The 19158-nt window shown below is 39.6% G+C and overlaps 1 protein-coding gene across 1 annotated transcript in view; it reads right to left on the bottom strand.

The window, feature by feature from the left end:
* Positions 1-203: 203 nt before the first annotated feature.
* The window catches only part of MYCT1 (MYC target 1), an 80532-nt gene continuing 61577 nt past the window's right edge, over positions 204-19158 (bottom strand). Inside the window, exon 2 of the mRNA XM_082249742.1 lies at positions 204-1270. Within this exon, the coding sequence (XP_082105868.1) occupies positions 741-1270 (530 nt within the window). The 3' untranslated portion in view covers positions 204-740. The remainder of the gene's footprint in view (positions 1271-19158) is intronic.

The following is a 19158-nucleotide window of genomic DNA, read 5'->3' as shown; positions in this document are numbered from 1 at the left end:
GTCTTTCCTGACATTTCCGCAATACAAACTTGCCAGGGGTACCAACCCTTCCCTACTCTATCCAAAACTGAAAACAAAGTTTTTTCTCTGTGGACACTTTAAATTTAAATAATTGACACTTAAGCATATATATGTTTTTTAATTAATAAAGGAAAAACAAAGTAGATGAAAAGCATTCATAAACACACAAACATAAGAAACATTTAGCTAATACAATAAGGAGGAGCAGGAGTACAATCTAACATGTCAGTGTATATTTGACATAGTAAGTATACACTGAATAATTGCTATAGAAAATAAAATATTGACAACAGCTCTAATTCAAGCACAAAGACTCTCTGGCTTCTGACCTAAAGAGGTAAGTTTCCTTTGTTTACTTGGAACACTAATCATATTTAGAGGGAAAAAAAATGGATTCTTCCCCTGGACAGTCTATTTTATATGAACACAGGCTAAGGATCTTACCCATTTATTAAATTAGTCAGGATTTTAGAAGTTATTGACCTGCTAATATGCTTGTTTCTCCTTGTTCTAGTGCCTGAAAATCAAAAGACTGGATACACAATTATATTTAGACAATGAATAGCTCCCTTAATGCAGCTATAGTCAGATTATCATTTAAACTGGAGTTCTTTATAAAAGCACCAAAGTAGTCAAATGGCACCCTTTTGTACGCTCCATCAATGTTGTAATATCCACTCAATATTCAACTGTTCAATCCAGCAATTGAGACATCCTTTTCAAGAATCGGGGAAAGCCTTAATAATGCTTTCATAGGCAGGTGGTGGAGTATGAGTGGAATGCCCAAGACGCAAGCTGTTGTTTGACCAATGGAACTCAGGGCGGCCAAGATCACTAGAATTGTTAAGTGTTGGTGATGTGCTGTTGGATCTGGGAAGGGTAACCATTTGACTTTCGGCTTCAACTGGTAGTGGAGGTGACTGTAGGAATGGATGGAATGTGGATGCTCTGAAGCTAGGTTTTCGATTAAATGGGTCATTTTGCTCTCGTGATGTCTGTCTTTGAAAAGTCAGACTAGCCAAACTAAGGTTGCTCCTACGTTCACAACTACTGTTGCGGTAAAACCCAGATCTATTTAAGGCATGATTTTGAGATGCGGTTCTAGGACGGCGACTAGATGAATTGGTCATTCTTGGGGATATAGCAGCACTGGCTCGGCGACGGGACATGCATGTCAGTAGAAGCCATATTATACCACCAATTACCAATCCAATGACAACAGAGACGGTAAACGATAATATCAAACCATCTACAATGAAAAAAGACAAGTTTGAATTAGAAAAGCATTTGAAAATAAAATAAAACATTTATTAAAAATGAAATTTCGAAGAAAGTTTCCTTTAAATGATTTGGTATTGTGACTTTTCACAGGGCAAGAAACCTTACTAAAAGCTAGGAAAAAAATTGGCTGCACACCTCCGTTGGTCCAATAGATTTATTAAAACATGTAAAAGTTGCCACCCGCACAAGGACACAGACCATGGAAAGTTTGAAATGTTTCACACTGACAACGTGCTTCATCAAAGTGCTTCCTCATGTTGAAGAAGCATGTTGTCAGAATGAAACGCGTCAACCTTTCCATGTTCTGTGTCCTTGTCCTGCTGGCAGTTTTATACATGTTTCAATAAATCTATAGGACCGGCGGGGGTGTGCAGCCAATTTCTTTCCCAGGTTGTATACACGAATGCGAGCTTGGGCTAGCACCCAGTCCCACCTGTCCTCAGGATTACACCTCTCATCTGGAGCAGCGAATTGGCCTTTCTGTTTTCCTTACAATAACCTGACATTAATTTTTCTGATATCACTGTTGTAGAATGATCTCTGTCATGCCTTATAATTTGTTCTGTATCATTAGGAACTGATTAAAAAAACAAAACCTGGTCAAAGACATAAGAGGACATAAAAGGACACCACTACCAGCAATAAATGGCACCATTACTGTCTGTACACCTCTCTCCTTCACAAATTGAAATGCACCCAAAAAAAAAATTGTCCTTTAAATAGGCAAACATTATATCTATATTGAAAGAGCGCATGCAGATAAAGGTGATACATGTGAATAAAAACCCAAGAAATTGTTCGCAATCATATATTCATCAAACGTATAAATAGATGTAATTGTTTCCTGTGAAAAAGACATTAGAAGCTGGTTATGCACCCTTTAGCAGGAATTACATGTTGTAGACATTTTGTTTCTCCGTCTCTGGCATCTTTGAACATTTTCCAATGCTAAATTCCTCTAGGTGTACAATGCATCGAGGTTTCCTTGCATAAACTGCCAATTTCAAAATCCCCACAAAATTTCATGGGGATCTATTACTTCTTTTTTAGTCATTCCCTGGTGCATTTACTAGCGTGCTTCAGATCATTTTCATATTGGCAGACTCATTTCCAGTTCAACTTCAACTTTTAGACAGATGGCATCACATTCTTATTAAGCACACTTTGTGATCATGTAGAATGTATAGATGACTTTATGACCACAACCTGTCCATGCCCTGAAACAGCAAAACAACACTAACCCATAGCATTTACATTACCTTGCTTCAAAGTTTTTCTCCCGAAAAGCTGTCTTGCAGTAAACTTGTCTACTGTTTCCATGACAAAAACAAATCTTTATAGAGGAAGTCCATCCTAACACTAAAATCGCTACATCTACAGGCATCCACATCCACGATTTAAGACTAACCTATCTAGTCCTGTAAAGAGGAAATCGCTATACATACCTTTTTTGAAGCCGATCCAATCCGGTTTCCAGCAGCAGAAGCTCTGCAGGGGACACAGCTGACAATGGCTGTGAAATGAATTTGAAGTGACAACACCCATAGGGATACTATGGGGCTTCCATTTTCGGCTGCCTCCTCTGCACACTCCTTCGCAGCGAAGCCGCCGCTGACAGCTCAGCGTGGGACCAGACCAGAGCAGCTTCAGAAAAGTTATGTATACTGATTTATTCTTTTCAGGGCTAGATAGGTTAGTCTTAGATTGTGAATGCCTGTGGATGTAGCAATTTTAGTGTTAGGGTGGACTTTCTCTTTAAATGATCAGTCCTCTGCACATTGTTTCAGAGGTCCTGGTCTTTGCCTCCATGTTTAATGGCAAACTGTAGTCTTTCGCTAAATTTTTTTTAAGAAAGACTTTTTCTTACCACACCTCTCATTAAGTAAATGAGTGCAATATTTTTCTGATTTTAAATGCTTGGACTTGAAATTTTTGGGTTCTTGGAGACTACTGTTTGCATTAAATAGTCTGCTCTGAATTTGCTGGGCAGGCTAGTTTGGGAAAAATTAGCAGTTGGTTGAAATCTTTGTCACTTGAAGGTTTTTTCTCTAACAGTGGAATGATTATTTATATTGTAAGTCAGTAAGTGATCTTTTTGAATCCCCTACCAGACTCATAGGAATCAACTATCTTACAGAGTTTTAAAGTGGTTGTGAAGTCACTCGTGATAAAACATGTAATCCCCTCTCTTACATGAAGATTTAATGTGCAGTATCTGTAGTTTTTAAAAATGATTCTGCAAAATACCTTATTTTTCAGAGCTGCTGGGCGCTCACATGATCTGCCAGCCTTCTCCTTTCCGATCTGAGCACTAGAGTGGGAGGGGCTGTGTTTCCCAACTGACATCATCTGGGAGGAGAGGAGGAGAGCGGCGCTGTAAAGAAGGTATTTTGCAGGAAAATGTTTCAAAACTACAGATACTGCACATTAAATCTTCAAATAAGAGAGGGGATTACATGTTGTATTACTAGTAATATTACAGCTATAGCAGCGAGAGGGGAGGGGCAGGGAGGAGATGGTTGACACACAGACTGACCTGACAGGAAGGGAGAGAGGAGAGCAGGATGATGGAGGCATGTAAACTGACACAGTATCATGGATCAGTAGCCATGATTACCGCAGTCAGTTTACATAGGGGGGGCACAGAAACAGGCAGGATCAACCAGGTTTTTTAGAACATAGAGTGGGACAAATGACACAGCACAAGCACTATGCTGTGTATCCTGCTTTAAAGGATCAGGATTTTTTTTTACGGTTACAACCACTTTACGCCTGGTACACACAGTCCAAATGTCAGGCACAGCCATGACCAAAAAATTTCTGGCCGGTCAAGCAAAAACAAAAGAAAAAAAAGAAAAACTATCTTTTTTGAAATATTCACCTTAAACCCGGAGAGTTCCCCCATACAGTTCTTTTTTTTCTGCCAAAAATGTCCCCAGGCTGATGGCCAGTATTATTTAACCCACTTCCTTTGAGCGCATGTCATACTAAACCTATAACAGCCTGCGACTAGACAGTGAAATAAAAAGCAGCACTATAATGAGCTTATCTTTCTAATGAGATGATCTCTCTGTAACTCTACTTTCTCTTACTATCAGCTTTCTTCATGTCAGTACATGAACTTACTAACTTATTGGCATCTTGTGCTGCTTCATCCTCTTATACTCCAGCCTTGTTGTACATGGACTGCACTGCTTGCATGAAAAAAAAAAAAATTATATATATATATATATTTATATATATATATATATATATGTGTGTATGTACACACTATATTGTAAAACATGCCCCTTCCTGTTCCAACATGACTACGCACCAGTGCACAAAGCAAGGTTCATAAAGACACGGATGAGCAAGTTTGGGGTAGAAGAACTTGACTGGCCTGCACAGAGTCCTTCTCTCAAACATCAGTGCCTGACCTCACAAATGCGCTTCTGGAAGAATGATCGAATATTCCCATAGACACACTCCTAAACCTTTTGGACAGCCTTCCCAAAAAAGTTGAAGCTGTTATAGCTGCAAAGGGTGGGCCAACTCAATATCGAACCCTTTGGACTAAGACTGGGATGACATTAAAGTTCATGTGCTTGTAAAGGTCCTTAATACTTTTGACAATATAGTGCATATATATATATATATATATATATATATATATGCATTGAGTTGTGACTTTTTATCAACACAGGGTTCAGCAGCACATACTTACCCTTATGTTGCTCACCTGCTTCTCCAATTAATGCTGAGAACCAAGGAAAATCAGGTACTTTCTGGTATAAAGAAGCACTTATCTCATTCCTTGGGACAGTAATTGTTTTGTTAAGCCATTTTCAGCACAGGAAGCTTCTGCTGACGCAGTTTATTCACCATATGCTAAGAATATTTGCCTAGGTTTACTTAAGTCTGTTTCAAAGTATAATGGAAATATGGGTAGCACAGAAGTATCGTGTTTTTAAAACATGTTTTAAAAGTGGTCTTGAATTGATCACTGTGAATAAAGGTATCTTTCATTGTCAACATGAAAAAAAATCTGTAAATGCTAACCTGTCATTGTAATTTAAAGAAAATAAATGTTATACCCAGAAATAAATAACATTCTCAAAAAATGAGTAATACAGTAATACAGTGACATAAAATTAATGTTTTTCCTCTTTTAGTTAGAGTGGTCAAGTCTTAGAATCTTTCAGGTTTCTGATTTCTGGTTTCTTATTAGGAAGGACTCCCTTTAATTTCTGTGTGCTCACCTGAACAGAGGTGAACAGAATATCCACCATGGGATCATTAAAGGAATTATAAACCTTCCTACTTGCACCTTGTGTTTTTCACCTGTATAAGATGTGCATTCATCCTGTAGTTTCATGGTGTTATATGTTGCCTAGTTTGCACAGCCTATAGTAATGTAATTCTCCATATTCCAGTGTCAAAAGTTTCTATTTGTGTTCAGACATGAGGCATGCCACATGGCACTGCACAGGTTAATGCATGACCTTCAACTGTAACCTAAGAAATGACAATTCTTGGAAAGAATCTACGTATCCCTGGGTTTCTCGGTCTAGTGTTCTGAAGGTAAAAGCTGCATAGTAAAAGGATCTGAAACAGACACAAGTAGGCAGAGCAATGAAGAAAAGAGACATGTTTCCATCACAGTATCAACATAGCTCCCAACTGTCCCTGATATTGAGGGACTGTCCCTGAGTTGGATTCCCTCTGTCCCTCTTTCCTCCTTTTTTGTCCCACATTTTGGTCTGATCTATATAGCTGTATATAAAATGCACGATCTATCTTTAAAAAAGTGTTTTCCATTGCTAAACCTTTCACCCAAATTCTAAATTTCTGCATTTGTAAACGTCAAAAGCCAATATAAAGTAATAGTAGTGGTAAAAAAAAAAACTTGTGGGTTTAACAAATAATTTTTTTGACATAATTTTCCTTTAAGGGGGCATGGCAGGGTGTGTGTCCTATGCCTACATACTTTTGCTAATAAGTGTACCTCATTTCCTTCTCAAAAAGTTGGGAGGTATGCATCAACACTCTTGTAAAATAAGACGGAGGTAATAGTAAGGCATGGATTGGATGGTGAGTGACCCAGGACAATAAGTTGCAGGTCCATTTAGCAAATAGGGACAAGCTAAAATAATGAATATATGGACATGGGGAAATAAATCAGCCATGACACTACAAAGTGCAGCCACAACATATAGGCCAATCAATACAAGGTAAGGCAAGCAATCATCACATGTACCACACGCATGTAATGTTAGCATGCATTCAGGTAAAACAATCCATTTTTCTTTGAATAATATATATTTTACCAGACCTTTTACTTTTTTTATTTTTTTATTTTTTTTTACAGTGCAGCACAATGCACTAATAGCTCACAATGATATATATATATAATCAGCTGCACTAGGTTTGTAAAAATACATAAATCTCAATTAAAAAAGCTGCTATCACAGCATGGCTGGAAAAGACAACATAGATAGCCATGTTAACTAAAAGTACAGATTATAAGATCCAATTTTTCAAAACAAAAAACCATGATAAAATCCTTTAAAAAATGATTTACATAATTGCTTCAAAGGTGCTTGAGGCACAAATTAGGGTCCTTCAGAGGAAAGCCATCACCATCACCCGATCACACTACCTCTTACCATCAGGTGTGGACCTCCACAAAGGAAGGTCGATAACGCAGTTTGCAAAATATTCCTGAACAGGTGTCCAATGCAGATGTTTCACCACACTCCTCTTACAGGCACAGCTTCTCTAGGATCTCCCGAATGTTATAAGAAAAAGTGAAGGATGCATTTTAAAGTGTAGCATTTTAAATTTGGTTTATTGATTTTAAAAGTAATGCCCTCACTTCAATATGGATAAACAACTGCATGTCTTAAAACCACCAAACGTTTCTAACCAACAAAATGGCCACCGCGTCCCAATGCGCGATGACGTCACACATCACGACTCTTCCCAATAGCTAACACCTGTGTATTGTGATACACTAAAATGCAGGTCTGTTGTGCAATGCATGAACATGTTACCATGATTTGGGGTAACAAAATTTACCATGCATTAGTACATATTAAAGGTGTCAATCTGTCCTAAATCTTTTTCTTAGGAATAGTAGTAAAGACTTTTTATTGGTGTCTGCTCCACCGTTTTCAGTTTGGTCAATAGAGCAAAAAGGGGAACCTCCCCAAAAGAACTGTTCTGATTATTCCCAACTCTATGCAAAAATAAAAATAAAGGTTTTGACTGGACATAGACTTTGGGCCTTTGGATAAATTCTATAAGACTTTTAGTAGAAAAACACAAAGACATATCATGGTTGTTTTATGCAGATTTGTTTGGCTAACATGTTACCGGCTTCTGTAGGTTTTTTAAACATGAACCCCGCAAGAAAATTAAATTTAATTCTGTTTAGCAAGTCATTGAACCTAAGACTGCACGGTGCTATCACAGGCTTCTGCTTATGAAAAGTACTTTGTTCTGTGACATGCAATACGCTTTTTATGTTTCTGAAAGAAATTTGCTGTGCAAACACAAGACAAGCTTTGAGTTTCTGCTGCATGCATAATGCATAATTAGTCTACTGCTGTTTCTGGGCTTAACGTCAAGTAGGGGACTTAAGAGAAAATACAGTATAATATTTTCAAGTCTTTTTTTTTTTTTTTTTTCAAACACATTTTGATCTTGTTAGCAAATACGTGTAAAGAGAAGATAATGTACTGTACATCATGCTGCAACTTTTGTATATTTTTCTTAAAACGTAACTCTACGTTTGTGATAACTATATGAAGCAGCGCTAAAAAGTTTAACTCAATGCTGTGAAAACATAAAAATATATTAATATAATGATGTCAAACTTATTAGGTGAAAATTACCAAGTGTTTTTTTGGGTTACACTATGGGCTTTTTATTTTTCATCCTGCTGATGAACCAACCTTGACTGAATCATGTTTGGCGCTTTGGAGTTTCCCTTCATAACGAGATATAACATGCCCATTTGACCATACTATATGATGGTCCACAGAATCCAGTAAGAGGCTTTAATACTTGGTGTCACCTGGTGGTGGAAGCACTACGAGTTGTGATTGTGGGAACACTGGCCTGGGCCTGGTATAGATTTTTTGGGGGGGGGACCCCATGCCATTTATTTTTTATTTTTGATGTTCTATCCCTGGTATCCAACCTTTGGTCCCTTTGGTTACTTGCTATGTGGCCCTTTAAGATCCACGTAGTGGGAATGGGAGCATTGATAGGCAAAGATCCATTAATGGCAATGATCTCTAGCAATCTCACGTAGCAAGTCCCTAGTCTCTGACTGTCTCATGCAGGAGGTTTCCAGTCACCAACCACACTTGCAGTTTGTCAGTAAACTCTGACCATTTCCCTTAATATCTCTGCAGTTTCCTGTAGTTTTTGGTAGCATTAAATTTACGAAAAATTATATGTAGCCCTTAGGTGCTTTTAGGGGCCACAGTTAAGGCATCCTACACCTCATGTGTTTAAAACCTCTGATCTAACTGATGGGTTCTAATCAAAATCTAAGTATATGTGGCTAGTTCAATCACCACTGTCTGCAGGATTTATGGATATTCAAAGGTACCAATATAGAATTATTGTCAAGGAAATATGTCTAATGACCCAGTTTGATATTTACTGGCAGGTGTAGGGTTTTCTTTTTGGTTTTTGAAAAGTGTTTGTGTAAGCCTTTCAACTGGTTCAGTTATTTTACAGCCCATATACTATATTTGTGTATATGTATAACATTTCTTTATTCCAAACCCTTTAACCGCTTTGCCGTTCTGGATAGACGTTATATGACGTCCTCCCAGGATGCGCCTCGTGCGCCCCATGGGCCCCGCTGTGATGCGATATGTCACCGACTGTGTCTCGGGGATGACTGATCAGTGTACTGGCCCACTGCCAGTACCATGTGATCGTTGTAACCAATCACATGGTACATTGTACACAATGGATGGCTTCCTTTCATGTCATTCATGGTATACAATTAGGTTGCTAGATGTGATTGGTCACAGTGATCACATGGTACAGACAGGGCCAAACACAGCCCATCGGTACCATGTAAGTAGCTGTGGCAAATCACAGCTAATCACAACAAAACACACTGAATTAATTCATTTCATGCAGCAAAAATGATTGCTTATACCAGTGAGATAATGATTATACCAGTGGTATAATCCCATTGTGTAAAAAAAAACAAAAACCTGATCACTTCCCCAGAGTAGTACAATGTTATTATGGTAACACTGTATTGCTCTGGTCACAGTCTGTTAAAAACAATTGCACTAAAAAAAGAAAAACATATGTAATAAAAAAGAAAAAAATTGAATTTATTTATTTAGTTTTTTACATACTGTCATAAGTCAGTGTCCCTGATCACCGTCCACACCAGTTATATGATGATGCTGTACTGCAATGGTGACAGTATGTAAAAAAAATGTAAAAAAAACAATTTTCTTTAAATTTCTACATTTTCCACAAAGTTGTGCCAAAAATATACAACTTCAAAAAACTTGCCATGCCTCTTACTAAATACCTTGGATTGTCTACTTTCCAAAAAGTTTTCAGGCTTCAAGAAATGAGGGCTGTCAGTATTTTAGGATTGATCAATTTTCATATTCTGTATACTGTATAAACCATAGTTTGTGGACTCTATAACTTTCCTACAGACTAAATAAGAAAAATTGATTTGGGTTATTTTCACCAAAGAAATGTAGCAGAATACAGTTTGGCCTTAATTTATGAAAAAAGATTATTTATTTGCAAAATTTTATAATAGAATCATAGAAAATATTTGTTTTTTTCCCCCAAAATGTTCAGGTTTTTGTTTCAATTATTTAGCAAAGAATAAAAAAAAACCCAGCGGCGATTAAATACCACCAAAAGAAAACCCTATTTGTGTGAAAAAAATTATAAAAATGTAAAATGTTCATATACAGTGTTCCATGACTGCGCAATTGTCATTCAAAGTGCAACAGCACTAAAAGCTGAACATTGGCCTGCCAGGAAGGGGGTGAAAGTGTCCTGTATTGAAGTGATTAATATTTGTATTGCTTAAAAATATGTTTAATAAACAAATTTTAATTTCAAGTTCTATTTATGAAGCATTATGCATTATATTAAAGCACACTTCCACCTTTCTAAAGATGTATCTGTGTAGTATTGTACTCTAAGCCCAGGACAACGTGGTGATACACACTGAGGGTGTGTTCTTGATGTCCTGGACTCACAGGAAATTAGTAGAATGGCTCTGGTCTTTGTCATTTTGGAAATGGAATCAGTCAGTCAGTCAGTCCAGAGGGTGTCCTTCTCTTATCAGGCTCTGAAGAAGATAGTAACCTCGAAACACATAAGTCAATGTGTCTATGAGCATTGTGAATTTATATGGGCTTAAACAGATGATGTTATGTCTAAGCTTTGATGCAAGCATTGGTTTGTGAGTACATTCACCTCCGTTTTATACCATTTAATAAAACATGTTTCAAGGATAATGTGCTAGGCCCATGCGCCTTCTTTGTTTCCTATACTTGCGAGAGGGATTTATGTAGGGGATGGCGTTGGAAAGAAGTAGTGTGTAGTTCATTGAAAGCTGAGCTGTTATTTGGAATCAGATGGGCTGATCTTTTTTTCTTTTTTTTTAACCTAGATTCTGCTTCAAATCATAATATCATCTTGCATAATGTATTCATTTATACTGTATTTATTAACCTGTTTGACAGTATATTTCTTTTTCTATTAAGATCTAGGTTATTGATTTAAAGGATTTTGTTTGCATTTATGTCTAATTTGTTGGCTACAGCGCTTCTATTGTTATTGAAAACAATATTCATCTGTTGTAGCATTGTTCCATAGACAATAACAATTTTTTTTGCCAAAATGTGTATTTAAAATATGAACATGCTATGGTGCCAGTTATTAAAAAATGTTTCCAGGTATAGAAATGGCATATATATTTATTCCATAATTTCTAAAAGGAGAAACAGACATGTGGAAAAGACAATTTTTCTAGCAGAATTATGAACTTTGTTTTTTTTTCTTCTAGATTTTCCAATACTATGAGTACCTACCTAAACTATTCGTTCAATTTACAGTATATCTAATCCGGCAGACCCTTATACTAAATAGTTGCTAGCAGATCAAAGAACAACTGTACGTGAGATTGTAACATGCATGGAGAGTTAAAGAAAGATCAGTCTTTCAATTCTACTTTAAAAGATAGGTTCACCAATTACCAACATGTTACATGTTATACCTGTATTTAGTAATTATATCCCTCTTTATCCCCAGAGTAGACATGTGTGGCCTGTATAGTACCAAACCGACATTCTGACAAATGTTTAATTATTCATAGATTTGGATGTATCCAAATTACAATAGTAATGAAGTTAAAGGAATCCGAAATAACGAAACAAAATTGTGGCCGGAATTCAAATCAAATAGAATTCAAAATTGGAATCGAATAAAATAGAATAGAAAATAAAGGAATAGAAAAAAGAATAGAATAGAGTGAAAAAATAAAAAAGTATAATAGAAAATTAAATAAACTTATAAAATAGAAAAGGATAGAAAATAAAGGAATAGAATAGAATAAAAAAAATAAAGGAATATCATAGAAAATAATAGAATGGAAAAAAAAAGACAACAAAAGAAAAGAAAATAATAGTAAGTAAAATAATAGACTAAAAAAGAATTAGAAATAAAGGAATAGAATAGAAAAAAAAGAAGGGTATGTGGTTTAGCCGTGCTTTATGTAAAACATGTTGTGAAAATTTTTTCAAAAACTGTATAAATAAATGGTGTATTCAGACTAAAAAACACCTCCCCCTCAGGAAACCTCCCAGGGTGAGCAGTCCTTTTCAATGTTATAAATCAAAAATCTGTAATGATGTGCCTCCTCCTTATGAGGGTGCTTACTATAATCTTCAATGTGTGCATCCAGTGGTTGCCAAATCCCAAATACAAATAATAAAGTGCTGGAAGTGCTGATTGTGTTTAGTTACTAGTTAGAAAATAAAACCATTTCAAAATAATTCCTCACTTATAAGCTTTTTGTTCAAACAATGAGTAAATAAATAAAGTAAAATGTGTTTTCATTCATTAATAATACATAACGAATAATATTAAACATCATGTGAGTAGTCCATAAAACAAAATACGTTTCTAGAAGCCGTGTATCTGGTGCCCTTTTACAGGTGCATTAAACCATGCTATATTCTTGCTATGTGAAGGTGGTTCCACTTGTGCTCCCCCTCCAGAACCACACTTACCAGAAAATATCACCCCCCAAGGGGTTTGATGGCACTCATGGCACTTTTCCACTGCAAGTACCAGCTCAGCTCCACTCAACACTGCTTGGCCCAGCTCGGCTCAGTTAGCTTTTCCACTGCATGGTACGAGTCGGCACGTTTCAGCACTGTATAGGCTCTACTCGGCTTGGTTTGCTTTTCTACGAAAGTAGTAAGTGGGTGGGATTACAACGATTCTCTGACCAATCAGTGGCTAGTAGTGACAAACAATGAAGGCTGCATGCAAAAGGATTGTGGGATATGGTATAGGTACGGCCCGCTTGGAACCCCAACCGAGGTGGTACTGTTTAAGTGAGCCGTACCGAGCCGTACCATGTAGTGGAAAAGCGCTGCTGTACCAAACCGTACCGAACCATTCTAACACGTACCATGCGGTACCATGCAGTGGAAAAGCCCCAAACTGAGCCAAACCGAGCCGTACCATGCAGTGGAAAAGCGCCATATGTGTAAACTCCAAGGGTCCTTGGCAGTAACAGGGATTCCTCCTTACTCCTCTCTCCAATTTTCTGTTCACATGGGTGGAAGCACTTTCATGTAGCAAAAATATAGCATGGTTTAATGCACCAGATACACAGCTTATAAGCCTTCTAAAAAGCAGTGTTAACCCTACCTTCTCAAACACCACTAGCTCAGCAAGTCAACCTGAGGATACAGTTCAAGATGTATACATTGTACCAATGTTCAACATAGTTTACCTGTTTAACCTCAGAGTATGCACACAGTTTAACACTTTAGAATCATATTGAAAGCAACTACATACAAGCAGATAGGGGTTCTTCTCCCCGCAGCCGCTGTCACATTTAAAATTGGCCCGGCTGTGCGGGGCTCCACTTGTACAGCCACGTCTTAGCCCTCATAGTCCACTGACACTTCCTGCAGCTTTAGTAACTGTTTGCTCATATAGAAGTATGGGCAGAGAGCTGTCAGGCTCATTTATAAAAACAAATGCACATTATTTCCTGAAAAATCATGTGCATATATATTTTTTTACTAAAAGTTCTCTTAGCCTTGCTGACCGTGCTATAGCCAAATGACAGCTACAGCACAGTTGTCCAGTTCTGGCAGGGTGTCATATGATGTCCTTCCAGAACCATGCCCCCCGCACACCTGCTGTGGCCCACTTCCGGCACGCTCTGTGATCAGGTGTGTTCCTTTCCTCATGCTGTCACAGCATGAGGAGAGGAGAGAGCCGGTAACCAGCTAGTGTGAAAAAAGGGATATCTGCACTGATAATCAGGTCACTGATCATCAGTGTCCTGATTATCAGTACAGCCCCAACAGTGCCCATCAGTGCCCATCAATGATGCTAATCAGTGCCCATCAGTGTTGCAAATCAGTAACAATTGGTGCTGTCAATCAGTGCCAATCAGTGCTGCTAATCAGCGCCGATCAATGCTGTCAATCAGTGCTCATCAGTGATGCCAATCAGTGCCACCTCATCAGTGCCCATCAGTGCCACATATCAGTGCCGCCTTTAAGTGCTGTCTATTATTGCCCATCAATGCGGCCTATCAGTGCTGCCTATCATTGCCAATCAGTGCCGCATATCAGTGCAGCTTCATCAGTGCCCACCACTGCCACCTCATCAGTGCCCATCAGTGCAGCCTATCAGTGCCCATTAGTGCTACCTATAAGTGCCTATCAGTGCCACCTTGTCAGTGGCCATCAGTGCCACCTCATAAGTGCCTATCAGGGCTGCCTATTAGTGCCTATCAGTGCAGCCTCATCAGCACACATCAGTGAAGGAGAAAAATTACCTGTTTGAAAAATTTTATAACATGAAAAATTTTTTTTTTTTTTTTTTCAAAATTTTTGGTCTTTTTTCTTTGTTCTTTGTTTAGCAAAATATTAAAAAGTGGTGATTAAATACCACCAAAAGAAAGCTCTACTTGTGTGAAAAAAAAACAATAAAAATGTCATATTTTTTTACCATTCCATTTTATACCATCTATTCAATATGTTTGTATTTTACATCATGTACATTCCTTTTTTTTGCATGTATTAATAAATGTGTTATCGTTTATTGTATCAGCCTTGTCATATTATGTCTCTCATTCAAAGTCCCAAACTCTTTCTATTTTCAATTGAATTTAGGGATAGAGGCGCACGGCAAATCCCACCGGAAGCCTCATTTAAAGTCCCGCCCTTCCCCCCCCTCTTTGTAATTAAAATGTCATATGGATACAGTGTTGCACGACCGCGCAATTGTCATTCAAAGTGCAACAGTACTAAAACCTGAAAATTTTGGAACCTTCAGGTTATGTGACTGAATCCTGGATAGGTCTGTGCTATAGAGACCTCTACTATACGGTTAGTAACCACCTAACTGTGTGTTTGAGTTTTTACGTACGAAGATACACAGTTGAGGCCATTGTTGATGTAAATAAATGTTAAATTTTTTCACAGAAATGGAACAACAATACTCCCCTGAAGAAGAATTGAACTACAAGTTCATTTAAAATATTTGAAACGCGTTGGACACTTTATAGGTGTATTGCGTCCCCTATAACCGTTTGGTTCAAACAAATGTCTGATTTTATGGTTGTACTGTAATATTGGTGTGGCTAGCACCATTCATACATTTTCATGTCTTTTTTGATACGTTGTGTGATTTATGTAAATTTTTAATAATGATTCTAATAAATGTCTAATTTGTTTTATATTTTGTTGTTTATTGATTGCCTCCAAAATCCCAACTAAAGAGGAAAAAAAATTTGTTTATTTGTTACTGTTATATGGGATGATGGCAACTTTTACCACCACTGATCTGAGATACTATTTGTAAACCTGAAAACTGGCCTGGGCAGAGAGGGGGTAAAAGTGCCCAGTAGGCAAGTGGTTAAAGTCGATAGTGGTTATATTAGCACACTGATATAAAGTGAGCAGGATCGGCGCTAATTCATAAAAACAAAGAAAGTGCAAATGAGATGTGTAGTGAATAAACCAATGGTGAATCCAAAATTCATGCTAGTTTGTAATCAGTCAATCCAATAGTGTCACAAAAATAAAATACATAAATCAGATTGTGCTTCAACCAGTGGTGAATCAAAATGATACTCATATGAAATCAGTCAATCCGACAATGCCAATGTCACAGTAAATAAATAAACCATAAATGCAAAATGCTGCAAAATGAATGTCCAAATCAATCAAATAAGATGAATCACTGTGTAAACCAGCATGCACTCCTATGTGCGAAAAACTTCCACAAAAGTGTCCAAAAACAAGTGGGATAGAGAAAGTATAATCCAAATCTTGATGCTTTAAAGTGTGTAGTGGCCGCTTACCTCAAACACACAGGGAAAACGCATGTGTGTAATCCATTATAAAGATGGTGTATTCCAAAAACGCTCTACAGGCAGCCCTCCTCGAATGGATGGATGGCAGGGTCTCTGTAGTAATCGGCAATTCACATATAGTGGTATGGGTCCTCCGCTGCACACTCCTATATCAGGGGCTCCAATCCAGCCTCATAGAGATGTAAAAGAAAACGCTCATGGTGCAGTATCTTTGAAACGGTTTATTTAAAGAAAAGTATTGCACTTACATCAGAGAGCATAAAAACGAGCAGACACCACTGCGAGCGGTACACAGTGGAACTTCCGGTTATGGCTGTAAACACGGAAGTGACGTCACCCGGCTCCTCCGGACGCATTGCGTCACTACCCAAGTGACTTTATCAAGGGATGTCTGTGTTTGAGGTAAGCGGCCACTACACACTTTAAAGCATCAAGATTTGGATTATACTTTGTATATCTATCCCACTTGTTTTTGGACACTTTTGTGGAAGTTTTTGCACATAAGAGTGCATGCTGGTTTACACAGTGATTCATCTTATTTGATTGATTTGGACATTCATTTTGCAGCATTTTTATTTTATGCATTTATGGTTTATTTATTTACTGTGGCATTGGCATTGTCAAATTGACTGATTTCATATGAGTATCATTTTGATTCACCACTGGTTGAAGCACAATCTGATTTATGTATTTTATTTTTGTGACACTATTGGATTGACTGATTACACACTAGCATTAATTTTGGATTCACCATTGGTTTATTCACTACACATCTCATTTGCACTTTCTTTGTTTTTATGAATTAGTGCCGATCCTGCTCACTTCATATCATTATCACTCACGGTGGGGACACCGATTCAGATTGGCAGCTTGTTCACTTTATTGATTTTATTATTTTCCACATTCATCAGATTCCTCAGGTAGCGCATTGATCCTCCTTTTTTACTATATTAGCACACTATTGCAACAACATAGTTGAGTATTCCCTGTGATCCGTTTTTTATTTGCACTAACAGTTACATTTTCAGGGCCTACCCCCTTCTCCTAAGGTCTTATCAGGACTGATACACAGAGGTTTTAGAAAAATGTTAGGAAGAAATCTGCAAGACAAAAATCTCTGAGAAAAACATAGACGCAAGTAATGCCTCGTTTCCACTGAGTGGTACGGTACGGTTCGGTTCAGTGCGGTACGGTTCGGAACGGTACACCTTTGCGTTTCTACTGCCAATAGTACCCTTTCATGATAGGCATGGTGTAGCAGGAAAGCTGTGATAGACGATTCTCTGTCAACCAATCAAAGTTCTGTAGAGTGTAGCTCCACCCTGTTGGTATTAGGGCTGTGCATCTTCACTTACCTCACGATTCGATGCGATTACGATTATTAGGGTCGCGATTCGATACGATTCGATTCCGCGATGCATCACGATTACTATGGGGACCCTGCTCTAAAGGGGATCTATGGGGACCCTTCTCTAAAGGGGGATCTATGGGGACCCTGCTCTAAAGGAGGATCTATGGGGAGCCTGGGCCTGCCCTAAAGGGAATCCAGGGGAACTGAGCTCTAAAGGGGGATCTATGGGGACCCTGCTCTAAAGGGGGATCTATGGGGAGCCTGGGCCTGCCCTAAAGGGGATCCAGGGGAACTGAGCTCTAAAGGGGGATCTATGGGGACCCTGCTCTAAAGGGGGAATCTATGGAATAGATCCCCTTTAGTGCAGGCAGGTCTCCCGTAGATCCCCCTTTAGTGCAGGCAAGGGCAGGTCTCCCGTAGATCCCCCTTTAGTGCAGGCAAGGGCAGGTCTCCCGTAGATCCCCCTTTAGTACAGGGAAGGGCAGGTCTCCCGTAGATCCCCCTTTAGTGCAGGGAAGGGCAGGTCCCCCATAGATCCCCATTTAGTGCAGGCCCCCCCTTTAGCGCAGGCAGGTCCCCCCATAGATCCCATTCCCCTTTAGAGCAGGCCAGGGTCCCCTACCAATAGAGCCCCCTTGGAGCAGGCCAGGGTCCCCCTTCCACAGACCCCCCCTTAGAGCAGGCCTGGCCTGCTCTAAGGGGATCTATATGGGGACCCTGGTGGTCCTGGCCTGCTCTAGGGGGATCGATGTGGGGAGGACCCCTGGCTTGGTGACTGGTCCCAACCAATAGACCCCCACCCCCCTTAGAGCAGGCCAGGGTCCCGACTCCCAATCGACCCCCTCCATTATAGATCCCCCATAGAAGAACACTGCAGCAGACCAGGGCCCAGCCCAGTCCCCCCCAGGGTGGATCCTCCATAAAGAACCCTTAAAACAGGCTAGGCCCCAGGGCCAGAGCAGGTCCCATCCCTTCCTGAGGTGGCCTACTGGCTACTGGCCCCCCCTCCCCCAAAGTTAAAACTTTAAAAACTTCTTCTGTTACTGTACCTTGTGTAAGTTGTGTCTCCCCTCAGTCTCTGGTCCCCTGGTGAGTCCGACTCCGGCCTCTCTCTCTCCACTGGTCCAGAAGTGGGGCCCCCCAGCTGCCTGCAACAACACGGTTCTTCCAGTGACCACCGGAGTCTCACCGCCGCACCAATTCCACAGTCCATCCCCCAGCCAGCAGAGAGATAATTTCACTGGCCAGCAGGACTCGGGAGGCTGAGCGGGACTGTCTGAAGGGGGGAGCGGCGGGCGGCGACTCCGGCTGGCGAGGCAGTGTCAGTGAGCACATGATCATCTCTGGGAGTAAAAAAAAAAAAATCAATGATGGCAGGGCAGCGTGGCGGACCCGGCAAGAACCACTCACGGACACCGGTGTCCGTGAGCGGACACCTTGCCGACCCCTGATCCCGGGGCCAGAGAGAGCACCGATAGCTCCGCTCTCCTCTACCGCGCCGCAAGGAGGAGCTCCGTGTTCCACAAGCCCGGCCAGCGGCCCAGAGCCGCCATGTCACTTCTGTCCCCACCCCCAGAACTGACCTCATTAGTAATCAATTTTCCAAGCACCCCGAATCGATGCAGAATCACGAAGGGTCGCATCGCGATGCATCGATCTTCCGATTATATTGCGCAGCCCTAGTTGGTACGGTACTAATATGCTTGGTACCCCAACAAAAGGGTCCCAAAAAAGTGGTACGGTACGGTTCGGAATTAGGGTACCATTCACAATGGAAACGGCAAAAATAGCGTACCGTACCGAACCGAACTGTACCGTACCGCTCAGTGGAAACGAGCCATAAGAGTAAAATATTTAATAGAGTTGGTCAGATCTGGTT

The sequence above is a fragment of the Pelophylax lessonae genome (genome assembly GCF_965119305.1).
Source record: "Pelophylax lessonae genome assembly, chromosome: 3".
Classification (NCBI taxonomy): domain Eukaryota; kingdom Metazoa; phylum Chordata; class Amphibia; order Anura; family Ranidae; genus Pelophylax; species Pelophylax lessonae.
Note: the sequence above shows the minus strand (reverse complement) of the source record. Positions and strands in the feature narration are given on the sequence as shown.